Here is a 22,174-nt window from a genome sequence, read left to right on the forward strand (position 1 = left end):
CCAATCTCAATTACCTTGCTACTTAACCCTGAGGTATGCATGTTGAATAATTCTTATTCGACTTTATTTTAATTGGTGCAATAGCATCTTCTAATTAAAACAACACAGTCTTTCTTATTGATCAGTTTTCCTCAAATATACACAGTTTTTTGAAAATAAAGCTTTTAATTGGTGAAGTTTTAAATTTTGTTAATGGAGATTTGATGCACAGAACATTTCACCAGATTTCACCAAAACACGACAACAAAATACACTAGTGAAAATATTTATACAAAGCTTTAAGGCTTAATGTTAAACAACTTTTCTGTTATAAATTTTTAGCAAAATGTCCCGTATGTATAATTAAACCCAACTTTTGGGCTAATCTTGGGACATATATCATACTCAGTATTTCACCAGAATGAATCCACATATGGTAGTATGGTTGTTACAAGACAAAAAACTTATTAAAGACATTGCATAATATACCACCTTTTCACTTCTATGACTTGGCATTAGGCTTTACATTCCCTTTGGAAACTCTCACCAAATGACAACATAGCCATTTTATTGAACTAATTAATTTCATATCCATCTATTCGTCAGCCCAGAAAAATAGTATCACATAGACTTTTCCTTAAAGAATGATCCGAACTTGATAAAAAAAACTTGATAAAACAACTTGCACAAGGATCATATCCTTAAGCTACAATCTCTGTTTTAGGCCAAAATTAGGCAAAAATCACTGCTAAAATGCCTGACAATTACATTTTGGCCTCTGTTTTTTACACCATGGATCCTTCTACACATGGGCTCGAAACCTCGAATTTATCGTTTTAGGCCACGAATAATCAATAGGCTATTTAGGGTGCTATTTTGCCCCTCTTTGGACAAAAATGATATTTGGCGGCATAAAAGAGCAGAAAATACCATTTTGCTGTAGCGGCATCTCTTATTTCTTTTGCCCAGTGAGATACTAAAGATGTTGTCTTATTGGAAGAATCAAAACCATAGGGTACCAGAAACACCTTGTACAGGGAACATAACCTTGAGCTACAATGTCTATTTTAGGCTAAAATTAGGCAAAAATCCCAGCTAAAATATCTAAAAATTATTTTTTGCCTCTATCTTTGACACCATGGATCCTTTTACGCATAGGTTCGAAACCTAAAGTTTATGGCCTTAGTCCATAGGTTATCTGAGAATTTCTATTTGCTTCCATTTTCACCCTGTTTGGACCAAGAATGGCCAAAGTTTTTGACACCATGGATCCTTCTATGCATGGTTAAGCCTGATCTTTGGGCGAACTTCTTTCCGCAAATTTCACACTCAAAAGGTTTCTCACCAGAATGAAGTCTCAAATGATTAGTTAAGTGGTCACGGCGGTAAAAGACTTTTATACAAACTTGACACTGTAAGGCCAGCTCCTTAGTATGAGTTACCCTGTGTTTATTTAGATCTGATTTACAAACAAAACTTTTCATACACACTTGACATATGTTTGATTTCTCGCCATTGTGTCTTTTTAAATGAACTTTTAATTTACCTTTTATAGAAAATTTTTTTTTGCAAATCTCACACTCGTGTGATTTTTCCCCTGTGTGAGTTTTCAAATGATCAGTCAGATGAACTTTACAACGAAATCTTTTTCCACATATAGCACACTCGTGCGCCCGTTCGTTGCTATGAATTCGATTGTGTGGTCTTAGATATGACATTTTTGAAAAGCTCCTCTTGCAAATTTTGCATTCGTATGGTTTTTCACCACTATGTAATCTCATGTGAATAGATGCTTCCGTTTTTGTTATAAAGAATTTTTGGCATAATTCACACTGGTAGGCTCTATCACCAGTGTGTATTTTCAAATGATAAATCAGGTTAGATTTTGTTCGAAACATCTTTCCGCATACTTCACAAAGAAATGACTCTTTGTTAATATGCTTTTTTAACTGCTTAGCTAATACCCAGCTTTGATGCTTTTCACAACTGGGCATTTCCTCGTAAAGATGTAAATTTGATCTTCCTGTATGGCAGTTGTGTGGGTGCTGTTTATCAAGAGGATTTTTCAAATAAGGAGGACACTTGTACCCAGTTGTTCCAGAGGTGCTTGCCTCCAAAGTGGGTGTTTGTATAAAATTTTCTTGCGATCTTGGCACATTTTCCGTTTTACTTGGTTCTTTCTCTTGAACAATGGCCACGCTTTCATTTGTCAGCATCTCCATTTTAACTTCATCATAAAAATTTACTGTGCCAACACCAAATGGGTCAATTTCTTCTTTCAAATCAATATTCTCACAGTCAGCTGTACACCCCATTTCACTTTCTTTGGCAAATTTATTACTTTATAACAATGACTCAATTCGTGCGCCTAGAAGAAGAGAAGAAATTTAGACTTCGTCTTTCCATGGCACAATTACTGAATTTCATTTATAAACCTTGAATTTAAAATTAAACGAAGGTGTATTTCAGATTTGAAAACACTCTTGATACCCCTAAACATGAGATTCTTCTTACAACACTTTAACATACAACGATTAGATCAAATCTATTTTACTGATTTAGGTCTCATCTAAATATTAGTTGTAAGTTCCTCAGTTAATTTCCACATCATTTAGTTTGCTAAAATGTCGCTAGAATCCAATAAAGAAATAATTTAAAACAGCTTGTTTTTCCTTAAAGAGTATAAATTTGAAATGTTTCCTGAATCATAAATGGACCAGTTAAAAAAGTAACTCAACACTATTATAAGTAGACCCCAAGGCCGCGCCGCAATAAAGTTCAGCGTCGGCGACGACGCTGAACATAAATTGTGAAATAACTGTGATATTGAAATAAATTGTTGAAATAATTGAAATAAATTGTGATATTGTGAAATAAAAAGTTCACAATAAGTCGGCGACGGTGCGCCGCCTAAAAATCATCGGCGGTGCGTCATAAATTGATCGGCGTTTGTTCTATGTTTAGAATTTTTGGCTACTTATAGAGTTTTGAAAACTAAATTAGTATCAGTTTTTATCAGAATTTGGTCCACAATTGCTTCTTAGCTTCGTTACCATGACCGAACCTCGGATAGGACGAGATATAAAAAGGACGAGATATCAATCCTTACTTCTCACAAGTGTTTCTTTTAACCCAAATGATTGACAGCGAGACCTTACACTGCCTGAAATTTCAACAAAATGGGTAATTAAAAATTTAATCTAAATTAAGCTCTAAAACATGAAACAAACAAATTTACTTGCACCATAAATCCATACTAATTTATGAAACATCAATGGAATAGAATGTTTATATCTTACTTCATGTCTGGATTTCCTGGTCTTGCAACCTACATTCCACTTCTTTGACTACCCTACCTCTCACCCTTTATGCTACAGAAGCTATTATTTCTTATTACTTCAAAACTAAATCTTCTCACTTAAGAATGATATAATAAAATTTTTAGAATTAAACATTCCAACCAACTCCTTCGATAATGAAAGAGCTTTTTTATTATCCTTCCCAACTCATAAATTAAGGTACTCCAGCTGTGGGTGCGCATGAACATAGTGGCTAAGCGTATCAAACGATCTAAGTTTTACTTTAGCATATAGGATTTAAAATTTGTTGTTTTTTACCTAGGTAATTTTCAGAAAAAGAATCAATATCTTGTAAATAACATATTATTGGACTTTTAATTCTGGCTTTAAATTTCAGAGTTTAATTTAAATTAAGCTTTAAATTTCCTATTTTGTCAACTCTCAGGCAGTTTCAGGAGACAAAATAAAAATTCAGAACATTTAGCTAGAAATAAACTCTATCACTTTCCTTTAAAGCTTTGTCAAACTTGTAGATACCATGTATAAAACAAAGCTTGTTTACATGAGGGGTCAACATACAACTGAGTACAATGAAGCATAGAGCTTAGCAGCAATAATCAATCCTTCTGCACCACTGAAAACCCTTTCTGTTGCGGCACGCGTTGCGGGCAATGATAGAAATTTTCTTGCCAAAGCTACAATCCATGGCAGCTGAGTAGAATATTATTTCCAGAAGGCAACGGTTGGATTGATTACAACAACTAGGAAAGGGTCTTTTAATATCCTGGGATGGTCTGCCATATAAATCTACTTGACGCAAAACCACATCATTATTTTTATCGAGCAGCCTCGTTTGGATTATCGGCAGGGGTTCCGGTTGCACATTTATAATTATAATTAATGAAATTTCACCCTTTTTTCCCTCGCCTACCTAGTCTGGGGTAATACCATTTTGCTAACTATCTGGGCATTTTTGTTCGTAAAACTACCATAATTTGTGAAAAATACCTAGACAGTCAAGCCCTAGACACAAGCAGAGACAGTTGAATTTTTTGTGAGCCCAACTGTCTTGGTTTATAATTGCAAATTTACCTGCATAACAGTCGAGGCAGATAGGATGCCCTTGAAGGCTTTGGATTGGACTCTTGTTCCCCTTTGCAATCTCAGTTAAATTGTTCTTCAAATAGTATTAAATTAACTTTTTTTGAGTCTAGCAAATGTTTAAGTTTAAAAATTGAATCAATTGCCTTGCCTGACACTCATTGTGGAATGGCCCATATTTTGATATTTTGACTTTAGACACTTGTTTGCCTCTGGTTCTAGGATTCATTTCTAATCGTCTCATGTTTCAATTCTAAATTCTTGGTTCAACCTGCCTAAGACCATAGGTAAGCGTCCCTGTTTACCTCTCATTCCAGGCAATCTAATCTATGTCAATTTTAAATTCTTGGGTCAACCTGCCTGAGACTCTTGGCAAGTATTTAAATCCGTTTTTCAGCATAAGTCCAACTTTCCAATATATTTGCCACTCTCCCGACGTACTATCCAATATATTTCCTAACTATAAAATATATTGGACAACCTTCCATTATAATTCCCACTACCAATAATAATGAAAAATTTTCCATTATAATTACAAATCCGAGCGTGATTATCAGTGATGCCTCTGAAAGAACGTTGACTCTAGTTCGGCATTGTGGAGTGACATGAGAGGTGTAGCATAAGTGGGAGATTGTACCGTCAGCAATGAGGGGAGGGGGGAATTAATGCCAGGTTTTTCTTCTCACTCAATTGGACTATCTGTCTTGGCTTTTTCTACAATCAGCCATGACTTGATGCCCACAGCTATTCCATTTTAATTCAATAATCCTCGTTTTTTCCATGTATGGTCTTGAGGTGATTTAGAGTTGCAGTTCTTCTGGGAAAACCCACTAGCCATATTCACACAACTGATTGGGGTAGCTGATCCACTGACAGCACCAGAGATTACAACTACCTTTTCAAGCCGTTCGAGGTCCCTCTGCTCTTCGTACAAAAGAATATCTACTGCACTAAAATGCAAATTCTAGTGGAGGGACCTGAAGTGTTGACTCGACAAATTCGGTTCACAGGAGATGTGATAAACTTCCTTATGTCAGCCGCCAGTACTAGAGGCTTAACCATTTTGAACAAGAATTCCCTTCTTGTCAGTGAAGCATCAAGAAGGTTCAGATGCTCATCAATTTCGTATATCCAAACGTGTAGCTGTCACCAAGAGATCATTCCTTGGAAAGCGAAAGTCAAACTTAATTTTCACATTTTTCAAAAGCGAAATACAGCTGCTATCATTATGTTGCTCCTAAAGGTGACCTTTTAGGAGGCCCTGACAGAGCGGAGAAACATTTAGGGTGGGAAAGAATGGTTTCCCAATTTTACACCAAACACTTGCCAGAAGACCTTTATTTTGAGTAATATGTTATGCCGGATCAGAATTATCTAGTCAAGTGTATCTTTTCGTTGGCGGAGGGGATTTTCCGTGGAAGAAGTTCTCCATGGGGGAGTTTTCCTCAGGATAGATTTGCCATATGCAATATTCTGGGGGAGCACCTTTCTAATAGGAGGCGGGGGATTTTCAGTCGGAATTGCCTGCAAGAAATTTTTCGGAGATAATTTTCAGCTAGAATGGAAGTATTTTGGGGGAAATTTCCCCGATGGGGGTATTTTATATGGGAAGAACTTTCCATGGAGGGATTTTCTGTGAGGGGAAGGGATTATCTATTGAGGGGGGAATCAGATTCCCAGGCATTATTGATGCTTTTTGTGCCTCTTATTGACATCAAACAGTTCTTAATAACCAATAGTAAGTAAGGAGTGACATGGCTTAATAATTATGCTGATTTCAAACATATAGGCTATGCAAATTTGTTCTGGCTTTTTCAATTTACCGTAAACCAACTAATAACAACCGCTATTTGTCTTACAAATCAAATCACCCGATTCAAGTTAAAAAGGGGGGCAGTTATTTCTTTAGTAGATAGTGTTAAAATTAGCTTCACCAGAATACATGAGTAGTGAATTAATTTTTATTAAGGATATTCTAGTAGGAAATGGATATCCTGGAAATATGATTTCTCAAATAATTGAAAAAAGGAAAAAAGTTACTGGAACCTATATTATTAGAAAAAAATGTATCAAATCAAAAAACTAATTACATAACTTTGCCTTATATCCCAATGTTGTCACAGAAATTAAGGAGAGAATTAAAAAAAAAACATAATATAAAAACAACTTTTAAATCAGGACAAAATATAAGCTCATGGCTAAATAATGGAAAAGATAAAGTTCCAAGAATTATAAAACAGGGGGTATAAAAAATTCCATGCTCTTGTGGTAAATTCTACGTAGGTAGAACACAGCAGAATTTACAAAATAGGGTACAGCAACACAAAAATGCGATAGATTGCTCACTAAGACAGAATAAAAAACCTGAAACATTTGAATCCGGTATAGCGGAACACGTGTATAATTTTCCTCATCACAATATTTTATTTGGTCAGACAAAAATTGTTGATAAGTCTGTAGGACTTTTAAAAAGTTTCAAAGAAATTATAGTAATAAAAAAGATTATCTATGGGGGTATTAGTATCAATAGAGATGAAGAGGATTTTAAAATAAATTCAATTTATAATAGTTTAATTAAAGACCAGTCAAAAACTTCAAAGAGTATTGATTTGCATAATTGGCCCGAAACGAGTAATAACCTTGCGAACGAAAGTCAAAGCAAGGTCAATGCTGCGAGAAGTCAACGGACGGCAGCTAAAATAGCAAATGAAAAAATCAATTCAATTTATAATTCATAACTTTGTTTCATTAGCCTGTAAGATTTTGATTGGATTTGGGGTTGGGTGACCTATTTTTGTTTTATTGCAAGTATTTATAATTTTCATTTTTAATAGACTCCCATTTATACACTGAATGTGACAGAAGAAAGTTTCATTATATACAGTTGCTTTAGTTTTATTCTAAAGTTATTACTGTAAGTACAGGAGTTTTGTTTTATAACGTGAGTTGTTTTTATTTTTTTATTGTTTATTTTCGTGGTGTTTTATTTTTTTTTCGTGGTGTTTTATTTGTCGTGGTATTTTTTTTAATGTCTTAAAAAAGTCTTAAATTGTCAGCTAGTAATTTTATAATTTTTTTCCGTTGAGAAAGGCTCCCGGACGTGGGGCCGAAATATTCGGAGTATTTTTTTTTTTTTATATTCTTTTATTTTTTTTTTAGTTAAAGTGTAGTTTATATATTTCATTTTTTTCACTGCTTTACAGAAATTAAACTAGTTTTTTCTTTACTCAATTTTTTCGTAGATTCAGCGTATTAGAGAACACTACTCTATAGGTTTCAAGCTCCAATCTGTAAAAATGTGGAATTTTGTATTTTATTTCAAGAAGAAAGATCACTGATGCTTTTTTTCCAGGGGTGATTATATTGACCTAGTGGTCCTAGAATATCGAGAGAGGACTGATTCAAATGGAAATTAAAATTTCTATTGCCCTTTCAAGTAACCAAGAGATTAGAGGGTAACTAGGCCCCCTCACACGCCACTTTTTTTCAAAAAATCGCCTGATGAAAATTTTGAGATGAAAAGCCCAATAGCTTTGCTTTTGGAGATAACTTGACCTCTCATAGTCCTTAAGGAAGGATCTTTAAGTTGTAAAATTTGCCTGTTGTTTATGTATAATATTTGTTATTGGGATGGATGCATACATTTTTCAAGTAGAGGACGTGACAATTTTCTGATGGGAGAGTGCTCCTTTGGGAGGGTAGTTTCCAAGGGGTGAAATTTTCAGGTGAAATTTTAAACTGGGAGAATATACCGGAATTTCTATTTTAAATTCTTTTTATGTGTCTTGCTTTCTCTTTGCTGACTCAATTTTACACGTGGAGTTACTAAGGGTAATTATCCGGGTAAAATTTCACCAGGATTGAATTGTCTAGAGGAATTTTCCATGGGGAGGGGATTTTTCTGTGGAATTGGGGTCAGGTATCTACGTATTATTTAAAAAAACGATCAGAAATTAAATAAGAAAAATAAGTTTTTTCAACTGAAAGTAAAGAGCAGCATTAGAGCTTAAAACATACAGAAATTATTAGGTACTTGAGAGGGGGTTGCCCCTTCCTCAACACCACTCTCTTTATTGTAAAGTTTGAATAGTGTCCCAATTCTTTAAGAACGACTCCTAACACACAAAGGTTGTTTAATTAGAACAATAAGGAGCTTTTTTAAAAGTAATAAATTACTTTAGCATGAAGAGCTAGGTGTTGAGAAGGGAGGACCCTGTTCATACAAATAATAGTTAATGACTCCTGAAACACAAGGGTACTGTTGTAAAATTACCGTAGAATAAAAACAACGGTCAGTAAAATTGGTAAAATAATGCAAAATTTAAACATAGAGAACATAGAAGAAATAGGGTAAAATTGCTGTTTTAGAGTTGCCCTGTAGCTAGAACACCAGTTGAACTTTTTTTTGTAGCTTAATTTTTTAGCTTTAAATGAACATTTTTAAAGATTTTCGTAGGCTTAAAAAGGTAATTCCCCTCCTATATTTTGAAACCCAATAGGTAAAAATCTCCTTACCCTAAATGAATTGAATTTTTATTCAAATACTATTTAGTTTAGGGCACATGAATTGGATTAATACCCGTTTTGTTTATTTACAATGCATAAGCTTCAATTTGCCAAGGTCAACGCCCCCCTCTTTATGCTAAAGTTTTCTACTGTTTTAAAAAGAAGAGTTGAGAGAAAGAGTCAAACTTTAGCGTAAAGAGCGAGGCGTTGATGAGGAAGCAGCCCCTTTGATATACGAAGTAATTTCTGTTCGTTTTAAGTTTTAATGTCGCTCATTACTTTCAGTTGAAAAAAACTAGTTTTTTTTTATTTAATCATTTACAACACTACGCAATGACCGTCTAATTAGAAGAATATGCTTTTTTAAAAGTTCTAAAAAACACTTTAGCACAAAGAGCAAGGTATTGAGGAGGGGGCAACTCCCTCATATGCGTAATACTTTCTGTTCGTTTTCAGGTTTAATAATCCTCCTTACTTTTAGTTGGAAAAACTGTTTTTTTTTTAAATTTAGTTTTCTATTGTCTTTAAATAATGCTGGGAAATCCGGCTCCCCTTTCAGAAAAAATTCCCTTCTTCCGTGGAAATATCCTCCAAAATACCCCCCCACACCAAAAATAATCTGTATACTTTCCAATAACGAATACTATGTGTAAGTAATGGGAGAAGTTCATGCCTTGCAGCCCTTCCCTGTAGACAATGAGGGTCAAATCATCCTCCAAGACACAGTTATTGGATCTTTCAACTATGTTGAACCAAATGACCATCTAAAAATTTTGATCAGGCAATTTTGGGGAAAAAGAGGCATGGGAGAGGGGCTAGCTACTCTCCAACATTTTTGGTCATTTAAAAAGGGCACTAAAACTTTTGATTTCCGATCGAATAAGCCATCTCCCAATCCTCTAGGGTCACTGGTTTGATACAATCACCCATGGAAAAACAAGAGCTAAGAGCTCATATGGCATTTGTGACGAGGTCGGAAGAGCCAAGAGCTCATATGGCATGAGCTCTAGCAAAATTCTAATAATCGATAGATTGATTTAAAGGAAAATCAGAGGCTTAATATCGGTCAGGATTTAAAATAAGAGCTCTGAGACACGAGGTCCTTTTAATAAAATTCATTAAGATCCGATCACCCATTCGTACGTTAAGAATACCTCATTTTTTCTAATTTTTCCTCTCCCTTCAGCCCCCCAGATGGTCAAATTCGGGAAAACAAGTCAATTTGTGCACGTTCCTGACATGCCTACCAATTTTTATCGTCCTAGCACGTCCAGAAGCACCGAACACGCCAAAGCACTAGTCCCCCCTAACTCCCCCAAAGAGAGCAGATTCAGTCCAGTTACGTCAATCACGTATCTACGACATTTGCTTATTCTACCCACCAAGTTCCATCCCGATCTCTCCGCTCTAGGCGTTTTCCAAGATTTCCATTTCCCCCCTCCAAATCCCCCCAATGTAACCAGATCTGGTAGGGATTTAAAATAAGAGCTCTGAGTCATGAATTCCTTCTGAATATCAAATTTCATTTAGGTCTGGTCACCCGTTCGTAAGTTAAAAATACCTCAATTATTTCGAATTAGCCCCCCCCCCTACTCCCCCAAAGAAAGCGGATCCTTTCTAGTCAATGACACATCTAGGACTTGTGCTTATTTTTCATACCAAGTTTCATATCGATCCCTTTACTCAAAGCATTTTCAAAGATTTCAGGTTTTCCCCTCCAAGTCCCCCCTATGTCACCGGATCCGGTCAGGATTTAAAACAAAAGCTCTGAGACACCATATCCTTATAAATATAAAATTTCATTAAGATCCAACCACCCGTTCACAAGTTAAAAATACCTCATTTTTCTAATTTTTCTGAACTAGTCGCCCCCCCCCAGTGGGTCAAATCAGGGAATAGACTATTTCTAATTTAATCTGTTCTGGTCCCTGATACGCCTGCCAAGTTGCATCATCCTAGCTTATCTGGAAGTGCCCAAACTAGAAAAACCATGACAGACCGACAGAAATTGTGATCATTATATGTCACTTGGTAAACACCAAGTGCTGTAAAAAAAACAAAAAACATACATTTGTGATCTTTCTTCTGGCAAAAAATGCAAAGTTCCACATTTTGCATATAGCAACTTGAAATCACTATAGTAGTCTCTGATGATGCAATTTTCATTAAGTCCACTTGATGTTTTGCGTTTGTTTCCCCCCTTTTTTAAAAATTTTGCAAATTTTCTCATGCTCATAACTTTTTATGGGCAACATTAAACTCGACAAACTTTATATTTTTTGAACAAGTATCAAAATTTTATTCTTTTGATGCATCTATTGTCATCAAGACTCTGTTCCTTCAAGTGTCAGTTACTATTGAGCAGCTTCGCTCCTTAGTTAAAGTTTGTTGCCGCAAACTGTTTGATAAAGTGGTCCTTTGCCCAACATTTATATAAATTACCTAATTAATTTTCTTTAATCATGAGCATAGCTCCAACACTTTCAATGGGGAGTGCATGAATAAGTCCATATCCAGGGAATCAGGGGCAAGGGATATTTTTTTGGGGAAAGGAGTGTTGGAACATTTATGAAAATGTAAGTCTAATGATTTTTCAAGATGTCTGAAAGCTTATTTGGGGAAATTATTTCATAATGGATGCTTAACAACCAATGGAAAAAGTAAAGGTGGCATGTTTTTCAAACTCGACAAATTTTATACTTTTACACTACTTTTTACGACAAATTTTACACTACTTGGGTAATTTCAATACCTTAAACAATACATAAGAAACAACAAACACATGTCAAATAAATATAAAATTAAGTACTGGGACTCAGCTTTTACTAAAATTGTCAGTAATGAGTTGCTGCAGATGACATTAGTGTAGTGTAAAGAAGCTTTTGAGTGGGTGATGATGAATTTTGTGCAAGCTTAGCTTTTTTGTCAGCCTAACTGCTAATGTTAAACTGCCTATTCCTCTTCCAATTTCCTCTACTCCCACGTCCAGCACAGGAGAACAAATCTTGAAGTTGAACTATACACTATTCATACAGCCCTTTGTATTGCCTTATTGAGTTGCAGGCAAAATGCAAATGTTATTGTAGCTAACTGACGACACCCTTTGAATCAGTATTGTTGAAACCTTATATAAGAAAATTACAAACCCCCCCTCTTTGAACAAGAAGGAAAATCAATTTTTGGCATAGACAGCACTGATACATCCTGTTTTTTTTTCTTTGTCCCTATTGGAACACTGGAATATTATATAGGCTTGAGGGGTCATTTAAAAGTTAATTGTTATTTCTTATCCTTTTTAATAAGTTTGAGTTGATAAAGCTGTCAAAAAGTGCCATATGGTACCCTAACAGCGCAATTTGTGTGAAATTTCTGGAATGGAAATAATAGAAAGCTAATTATGGGCTCGTTTATAAATTATTTTTTATATTTAATCGCTTCTCTTTTATAAATTAGGCTCAATAAGGCAATCATAAAGTTCCATAAGGCACCCAAAAGTGGCATTTTGACTATTTTTTTCTATTATTTTTTAAAATGAAAATAACAAAAAAAAACATCTTGTCCAATGAAAAAACTCAAAAGACGAATATCGTAAAAAATTCCCCCTACCCTTGCGGAAGTTTGAAAATTACCTTCCCTTTGTATCCCTGTTAAAAAAACAACAACTAAATTTAGAAAGCTGACACAAAATATTTTCTTACGTGAATCAGGGTATAAGTGGGGGGGGGGGGTACATTGACTGTTTTATTTATGTTTTAAATTCCCTTTGCCAACCAAAGCTCAGTCTTTGTTCCAATTATCTACGGACAATTCTTGAAACACAAGAGCCATTCTACTAGAATAGGAAGCTTTTTTAAAAGTGCTAAAAGTAGTAAGATATTGAGGAGGGGGTAACCCCTTCATACATGACATTTTTTCAGTTCATTTGGAGTTCTAATGTTGTCCCTTACTTTCAGTTAAAAAAATTGAAAGTATTTCAGATCTGACATGTGTTCAATCATCAGAGTCCTAGCAAAAAGGAAAATGCAATGACAGTAGCTTGAAACAACTTCCCAGGATGTACTTTAGGCCTTGAATTCATTCCTGAGAGATCTATTTGCCTATATCAACTACTTTCCAAACTAGCAAGAAGTCCATCAATTAAAAATTTTACAAGAACCTTGCCTAAATTCAAATGCAAAGAAAAAAGATTTTCTACATTGTAGTTAACCAATCTTTAAAGATCTAGTCCCAATTATCAGCACCAGCTCGGAGTGATAATCCATCAGGAAATTGGTGAATTTCAGTGCTGCCATTGCCTAAAATAAACAATGATATTGGTGCAGCATTCCCACTCTCCATAAGGAAATATTATAAAATTTGGAAACTAGACTAGCTTCAAACATTCTAAAATACTTAAGAATATTATTCCTTCAGAAGTACCAATAAAGTTTACACCTCCCTCTTAAAGGCCAAATATATAGGCCTATTCTAATTTATTTGTATGCAATGAGCTTTCTATAGATGAATCATTTCTTCAAATGTGTTTACTAGTTACAAAATAGCGAATTCAGCACACAGAGAATTTTTGTTCATATAGGCTTACAGCACTGGCAAAATAAGGAACAATAAAAAAGACACAGGTCACACATTGGGATAACTTTGTAATCATTGAGTCGCTAGATCCGGTCGGGATTTAAAATAAGAGATCTGTGTTACGAGGTCCTTCTAAATATGGAATTTCATTAAGATGCTGCTTTGTAAGTTAAAAATACCTCATTTTTCAATTTTTCACAATTAACCCCCCCCCCCCAACTCCCCCAAACAGAACAGATCCGTTCCGGTTATGTCAATCATGTATCTATGACTTGTGCTTATTTTTCTCAACAAATTTCATTCCAATCCCTCCACTCTAAGCGTTTTCCAAGATTTTCGGTTCTTCCCCTACAACTCCCCCCAATGTCACAGGATCTGGTCGGCATTGAAAATAAGAGCTCTGAGACATGATATCCTTCCAAAAACCAAATTTCATTAAGATCCCATCACCTGTTCATAAGTTAAAAATACTTCATTTTTTCTATTTTTTTCTGAATTAACCGGTCCCAACTCCCCCCTCGGATGGTCAAATCGCGAAAAAGATTATTTCTTATTTAATATGGTCCGGTCCTTGATACGCCTGCCAAATTTCATCGTCCTAGCTTACCTGGAAGTGCCTAAAGTAGCAAAGCCAGGGCAGACCAACAGACAGACAGACCAACAGAATTGCTATATGTCACTTGGTTAATGCCAAGTGCTATAAAAACGGAACATCAAGAAACCATGTTTTCTTTTTAATCTACTATAATTTTTCATATTAAATCTAGGCTTTTTTTTGTGGGTAAGAGCTATATTACTACTATTATCCCTCATTTCCTCAAAATGTTTTTGATAAACCCTTCTAATCTGTTTATATGGTTGTGTAAAAGGTGTAAGGGCCATATTTTTTGCTGCCTTTTTGGCATTTTTATCCGCTTTTTCATTATCCACCACCCTCACATGAGCTGGACACCAAATAAATTGTATAACTATTCCCTTCTCAACAATCTTCAAAACAGAACTATAACACTTATTGACCTCATCATTTGGTTTATTTGGAAAATTCTGTAGATACTGGAAGGTTGATCTTAAGTCACTACATACTGGGAACTTATTTTGGCTTTGATCACTTTCACAATTTCTTTTTCAATACCCATTCTAGTGCACTTTCAACTGCTTTTATTTCTGCCTAAAAACAGCTGATTCTTTACTTAGTAACTTTGTTATCTCTTTATTAAATTCTGGAACCACTGCTTAACAAACCACTCCTTAAGCATTTATTTTTGACCCAGCTGTACATATTTTCACACATTCTTCATACTTGCTATTCAATATTGAGAAGAATTCATATTTCATTAATAGGGGGTGGTTTTCCAATTTTTCCATGTAATCAATGTGACACTCAATCTGAACCCAGACCCAGGGGGAATTTTAGTTGAAAACTTTTTTTGTAATTTGATTCAATTTTTTATTTAAATTTAATTTAATGAAAATTTTAATTTCGTTGAGATTTCAACATTTCCAGATTCCAAATTTTCTTTGTTGTTGTTGCTGCTGCAAAGTTGCCAATATTCCAATTCCCGAATTTGTATGAGGATATACAGACTGCATACAATCCTTTCACCCCTTTGACTTCAAAATAATACAAGCAATCCTTCTTTGTCATCTTCTCCTCCCTTCTTTTTGGTTTGTGGGAAGTGCGAGTACTTGAGCTGCCTGTCCCCAGCAGTTTAAGGACTAGAGGCCGGCTGGTTACCAATACAGCTCTTTCTACTCATTCCTGCCCTCTTCTGCACAGTAGATCTTCATTAACAAACCAGCTAATTTTCCATTGTCTTTTTCATAATTTGGATCACGACACTATAAATTGGCCTTTCAGTATTAGGAGGCAGTTGTAAGTTAATGATGGAGTCAAACGTTTCTGCCATCTTTAGTTGTTTTTTTTTACAAATTATCCTAATTTTATTAGTTTCTGGTGCAAGTATATTGCAATCAAAAAAGATGTGTTGGAAAGTTTCCACTGTTTTTAAACACCACCTGCATAGTGGTGAATAACACAAATTCCATTGAAATCAGACAGAATTCAGAAAAAGATATCTGATTTAAGTCTATAGTACCACACTGTGTATTCTCTACAACAAAATGGAGAATTTAGAAATGGTAGACACTTTATTTGTCCACGGCATTTCATAATATCTGATGAGCAGGGATTGATGATTCCCTTGCTGAGTAAGCTCTGAAGGTAACAACCTGCTTTATTGCAAAGAATTGAAAACTGAAAGAATACTGACATTATCATCAGAAACAAGGGTTTCTGGAAGACTAGAATGCTTAAAAGACTGATAATTGCTAAGAAAATCCCTAAATAGCCACAGAATAAAGTTTATACAGAGATGATGCCATCACACAGTGCAAAGTGCCCAAGAGAAAGCCCAAAAAAGAACATGGAAAAATGTGTGCTCTGTAACCTGGACCTAGATGAAGACTCAAGTGTGCTGAATTGTGACAAATGGATGCATTGTTTTGGCCTGAACATATATGACAATGAGTATGCTCTGCTAAATAAAATGGAGGATATAAATGGTTTCAAATGGGTATGTCCACAGTGCAAGGTGGCTGATCCTGTAGTCACAGCTCCTATGCATTCTGCAGCTACTATCCAAGACATTACACAGGCGATTTCACAAGTAATTTTCACCTCCAGTTAAGCCTTTCAAACACAATTGTATAGGCTGATACCACACTTAGAGCAGAACTTAGTACTATCAGGGACAAGGTGAACAATTTTGAGGCAGTTTTATCATCCTATTGTAGTGCTGCCAAAAATAAACATATTGTTCAGACAGAAGTCTTGGCCCTCAGAATGAACCTCCAGCAGTCCCTTAAGGTTGAAGTGCATCAAATAATCCATGCCAAAAAAGATTGTAATATGCATAAGAAATTTTTACTTACCTATAGAAATCCAATGTCCAGACCAAAAGATGAAGCAAGTGTTGTCCTGAACTTTCTGTTGAGCAAGAATGGAATTGCTTGTGGTCCCCTGAGTAATGTTTCAGCAAGAACTACATAGCTACCCAAGATCATAGTAGACTTTCAATAAAGAAGCTAAAGAAATCTAATGGCCTGGAAGCTACTGACCTGTGACTAACTCAACAAGCAATTTGCATCAGTGTTTACCAATGAACCTGAGAGTCCAGTATACAGTGTACCAAACTCTTTGCCAGCTATCATGATTTCTCTGGGGTCTGTCACAAAGCAACTTAAAGTATTAGATGTTAACATGTTGGTATGGCCAGATAACATCCATCCAAGGCTCATAAAAGAACTGTCTAATGAGATATCTTCTCCACTGTGTCAAATATTTCAGAAGTCCTATTTTTCTCTGGATATACAATGTTTGATGTGGTATAAGCCAAGAGAAGGACCTGTAGGCCTATAGAAGAAAACCTATTGAAAAATGTGATTTGTTATAACTTACATAATAATTATAGCTAACATATTCTATATACAGCCTTGCCCTGCTTTAGCCCCAACCCTCCTAATATGGAAATCTATAGGTGAAATTATGTATTTCCCATTGATTCTGCCAATCTACTCCTCAATCCTAATGCCTGTTCATTGAAGCAACTGTGGCAAAACAAGAACTGGAAAAACAAGTAACAGGTGACAGAATACATCGAAAATATATAATTTGGGCTATATATATGCACATTAGGCTTTTTGGGGGTAACTTTTTTGTTGTTAATATTTCTTTACTTACAAATAAAGTGAATATACCACTTGATGCCTTTTTGTATGTTCTTTACAAATATAATAGTTTCTTCTATTGCAAATTCAAATTTAAGCACTTTTTGACCTAACCTAACCTAGCAAATTTTGGCCCTGAAAAACATTGTACATTATTTTGCAACAAAAATGACCAAAAATACATAACTGAATTATTTTGAAGTACCTACCTCTACTCCCTTTCTCTCTAGAGGGTCCTGACCTTTGATGACCTTAAAAATATGTGTGTTATAAAAATGAAACTTTACAAAATAGATCTTCTGCTTGAATGAAGTACATCAAAATTGTTTTCAGCTTCACAACTTTGCTCAATCCTAATTTATAAGGTTTTAAAGATATTACCTTAAATTGCAGCTTGGAGCAATATAAGGATTTTTCCTAGTAGAAACTCCAGAGTTGATAACACATGACACATAGTTGAATAAATACACTTGACTAGTGGTTTGATGTTGCTGATTCAAGTGCTTCTCAGTTATACTTCCATTCTTTTTTCAACCATTTATTGTCAAGATGGTTCTTAAAGCTGTCTGTGGTTTGGGCAGCAACAGTATCTGGCAATAATTTGTTCCAGAGGTTGGCAACACGGTTGGTAAGAAAATGGGCGTGTTGCCGCTTTGAGGAGAAATACCTGGATAACTTCAATTTATGTCCCCTTGTACAAGAATCCTGAGACGCCAGAGGAAGAAGACCAGGAACTGCCTTTGAATTAATAAGCTTATGAACCAGAATGGCATCATCCCATCTTTTATAAACCAGAGTTGGGAGTTTCAGCTTGCATAGCCTTGTAGGGTAAGGGAGTTCATGTAGTCCACTCGCCATCTTAGTGGCTCTTCTCTGGACATCTTCAAGAATTTTAACATCTTTTTTGAAAAAGGGAGATGCAAGGACCATGCCTGTCTCAAGCCTTGGCCGAACAAGTCCTTTATACAAAAAGCTCAGAATTTTAGGAGAACGGGAGGAAATTGTTCTTTTTATGAGCCCTAGTGATGAGCTAGCTGATGCTGCTGCCTTCTTTGCATGAGTGCTAAATTTAAGATCATTGTCAACAATTACTCCTAGGTCACGTTCTTCCAACACTGGAGAAAGGAGCTGACCGTAAAGAGAGTAAGTTGTATTGATATTCTTGTGCCCAAAGTGTAAAACATGACATTTTGACACATTGAAAGTTAAAAGCCAAGATTTTGCCAACAGGCTAAGGAGATCAAGGTCATTTTGAAGTTGGGAAGTATCTTCAAGAGTGCTAGCTGGACCAATTACCTTGGAATCATCAGCATATAACGTCATCCTGCTTTTAAGCACTAGAGGAGCATCATTTATGAAAATATTGAACATGGTGGGGCCAGGAACACTACCCTGTGGAACCCCACTGATAACATTCTGAGAGGAGGATAGAATAGGATTGCCATCTGCATCAAACAGTCTTACATGCTGATCACATTTCCTCAAGAAATCCAGAATCCATTTAAGAATTTTTTCCTCCAAACCAATAGATTGTAGCTTAAGCTCAACTCTCCTATGACAAACTTTGTCAAATGCTTTTGAAAAATCAAGGAAGATCATATCAACAGGGATTCTCAACTCCAGTAGTTTTGTAATATACTCATATGACTCAAGCAGATTAGTGTCAACTGATCTGTTGCATTGGAAACCATGTTGAGAACTGTTAAGACGATGATTCCAATCAAGATGCTCAATAACTGCTTTGTTGACAATATGTTCAAGAAGCTTAACAACAACAGAGGTAATACTAATAGGCCGGTAATTTTCCACAGAATCTTTCCTTCCCTTTTTGTGAATGGGGGTAATATATGCCACTTTCCACTCAGCAGGAAGCTTTGAGCTATCAAGAGATAGTCTAATGAGCTTTGAAAGTGGGTATACTATTTCTGTTCTGCACTCATGCAAGAGACAGGGGTGGAGGCCATCTGGCCCTGCAGATTTATTTACATCCAACAAAGCTAGCTGTTTCATAACAGACTCCTCAGTCAGCTCAAGAGGTGGCATTGGTTGAGTAACAATATATGAGGGGGGAGCCGGGAGCTTACAAGCAGTTTCTGATGTAAAAGCTGATGCAAATTGGTTATTTAGGATCTTGGCTTTAATAGCTGGGTCTGAAACTGTCTGACCATGATGAGTCAAATTAGGGACAGAGTGCCTATTTTGACATTTAACAGAAGCATACTGCCAAAACAGCTTGGGATTATTTTTTATATATTCAGCTAACCTTTCTTCATGTCTCTTCTTCAGTTGTTTGATGGAATTGGTGGCCTCATTCTGTGCCTTTTGATACTTCTGATAGTTTGCATCTGTTTTTTTTTTGAAGTGTTTCCAGGTTTGATTCTTCCTATTCAGTAGTTTGCTAGTTAGACAAGTCATGAAGGGTAGTGTTTTTGCCTGTCTCCTCCAAAATGTTCTAGTGTGAGTTTTTTCAAAAACTAGCAAAACAGCTTTGAATTTCTGCCAAGATTCTTTGATATCTGAAGTGAATATGGTTTCCCAATCAAAGTCAGCAAGTCTCTCAGAGATATGCCTGTAATCAATAACTTTGTGTTTTTTAGGAATAGGTTGAGTAGTAGACAAGCGCAATTCTGTGAGGATAGCAGCATGATCACTGTATAGGGGCAAGAAATTCACTTTTAGTCCACAAATCTGGATTATTAAGAATAACTAGGTCCAGAATGTTGGATGCTTGACCATCTCCATACCTTGTAGGTTGGTCAACAGTTTGGAACAGCAAATGTTCAGACAGACAAGTAAGAAATGGAGATTCCTGTTCTTTGGCTGAAAAACCAGAACCATCAACCCAATCATAATTGGGAAAATTGAAGTCTCCAAGAATCACCACATGTTGTTTGCAAGATTCTTTGATAATATCAGAAATGATATTAGCAAGATACTGTTCTGATTCAAGGCAAGAGGGAGTATTAGGACTATGATAAACCACTCCAACCACCATTGTAGAATTACCACACTGCAGTCTAACCCAGACATTCTCAACCCAAACACAGCAATGGGAAGAAGGAATCAAAGTGCTTACCTTGAAACTGCTTTTTACATATATTCCAACACCTCTCCTGCAGGCATCAGACTCAATGTCATATATGAGTTGGTATCCACTGATTTCAAGTGCTTGGGCTGTAAGAGGCTGTTTCACATTTTTGGGGCATATCTCAGATCAATATCAACTATTTCTTTTGCTAGGCGGAGATGGAGTTCTGGAACCTTGTTGAAGAGGCCATCAGTGTTTGCACTAAGAATCCTTAATTTTCCAATATCATTTGCATGACGAGTTGCACTTTTGGTTGCACTGTGCAGAGATGATTTATTAGCAAAAATACACCAGCAGAAAGAGGCTCAGTTGATGAAGCACCAGAAAAAACTGTTGAATTACCTCTGAAGAAATGGGAACTACTTGAGGACAACTCATTAATACATGAAACATCATCATCAACTGAAACAAATGAACTATTTACACTCTCATCTGGTGACAATAGTCTGTCCAGATGAGAAACATTACAGCTTAGTCCAAAATCATCCCCTGCTGTGGAACTGCAATCTGCAGCAGGTCTGCATCATTTTTTATGACAATTTCTAAGTTCCTGATTACAAGATTTTTTTCCACCTGATGCTGTTCTCACAGCGTCTGCTGTGAAAATGTATATGCAAATGCATTTTCCTAAATTTTGAAGAAAACAACATTGATATGGCTCAGAATTCTACTCAAGTAATAGGAATTGCATTTTCAGAACTAAAGACAGAGAAAAGCAACTGGTAACTGAAAATTAAGGTAAAATGTTGTTTTGTCAAGATTTCAATAGGTATTATCATGTAGGCAAATTTCAGGGCCCTCTAGAGGGAGAAGGATTGGAGATGGGTACTTTAAAATACCCTTCTCAAGATATATTTTAGCCTGTAGATCCATCCCCAAAAGTTTCATTTTCCTAACCTAGCCCCTTTCTGAGATAGCCAAAAGCCACTAAACCAGAATTTTACCAAAGATTTGGTGTCAAGGAAGAAGAAAACAGTATAATATTGCAAAAATTTATTAATCCAGCTTAATTGCGGAAAATCAGTGCTAGTGGATTATATAAAATTTAGAAAATGGATTAATAATGAAGCAGTAAGTTTGAGACCAATGTTTTAAGCTTTTTTTATACCCAAAAACTAGAAATATTTTGGTTATTTTCAAGAGCTCAAAAAGTGCTAAAATTTGAACTTGCAATGGAAACAATTATTATATTCATAAAGAGCATAGAAAAGGCATCAAGTGGTATGTTCACTTTATTTGAAAGTCAAAAATAAGATCAACAAAAAATTTACCAATTATCAGTACAGAGCTGCATGATTTTCCCCTGGGTATGTAGGCTAAGTGGAAGGTCACTTATAGCCTACCTGATGCTGTCCTGACTGTTTTTACTTGGTTGAAAAATCAAAAGAAAGTTCCCAGTTAAAAGGAAATGGGCTGGCCCAAAAATGGGATTGAATTTGTCAAAGCTTAGCGGTTTGGCCCTTCAGTATGTTTAAAGAAAACAAATTCAAAATTGAAGCTTTGTTCATTTAAATCTTAAGGGTGACCTACATTTGTGACACTCCATGAAATGGTTGTAAAGGGATAGGCTACTTCTATTTATTTATTTCTCTTGTTTGTTTTCTGCATGATTGTTTTTTTTATCTTCACAGAAATAAGAGGACTCAGCTATGTTTGGCACAAAATTGATATGCAATTAGCCTATGTCAATTAGTAGGCCTAATCTTTAGTTTAGTCAGTCAAGCACAGTAGTGTGAAAAACTGTATACCCCTTTGTCTACCTGAAATGGCTCCAAAACTCCTCCTCACTGATTCAGGGGAGAATTTGATCTATAAAACCTTCATTTCTGGTCACCATTTGATTTGTATTTGTTTAAATGTTTGCCATTTTAATAATAGCAATGCGTTTTTTCTCTTTCGATCC

General features: G+C 35.6%; 1 protein-coding gene and 1 long non-coding RNA gene across 3 annotated transcripts in view; both read right to left on the reverse strand.

Moving 5' to 3' along the window:
• The window catches only part of LOC136026072 (uncharacterized), a 28,892-nt gene extending 6,724 nt beyond the window's left edge, over window positions 1-22,168 (reverse strand). For both annotated transcript variants that reach the window (XR_010617197.1, XR_010617196.1), the window contains exon 1: window positions 22,032-22,168. This is a non-coding gene — a long non-coding RNA (uncharacterized LOC136026072). The remainder of the gene's footprint in view (window positions 1-22,031) is intronic.
• LOC136026065 (zinc finger protein 501-like) lies at window positions 48-3,429 on the reverse strand. The gene is made up of 2 exons (XM_065702257.1): window positions 3,279-3,429; window positions 48-2,347 (listed from the first exon to the last, which is right to left on the reverse strand). Exon 2 carries the CDS (start codon window positions 2,292-2,294, stop codon window positions 1,188-1,190), a length of 1,107 nt encoding a protein of 368 aa, XP_065558329.1. The 5' UTR covers window positions 2,295-2,347; window positions 3,279-3,429; the 3' UTR covers window positions 48-1,187.
• Window positions 22,169-22,174: the final 6 nt, after the last annotated feature.

The sequence above is a fragment of the Artemia franciscana genome, chromosome 4 (assembly GCF_032884065.1).
Source record: "Artemia franciscana chromosome 4, ASM3288406v1, whole genome shotgun sequence".
Taxonomy (NCBI): domain Eukaryota; kingdom Metazoa; phylum Arthropoda; class Branchiopoda; order Anostraca; family Artemiidae; genus Artemia; species Artemia franciscana.

Coding starts and splice junctions, on each gene's coding strand:
- LOC136026065 (XM_065702257.1), bottom strand. CDS start 2,294: ATGGGGTGTACAGCTGACTGTGAGAATATTGATTTGAAAGAAGAAATT.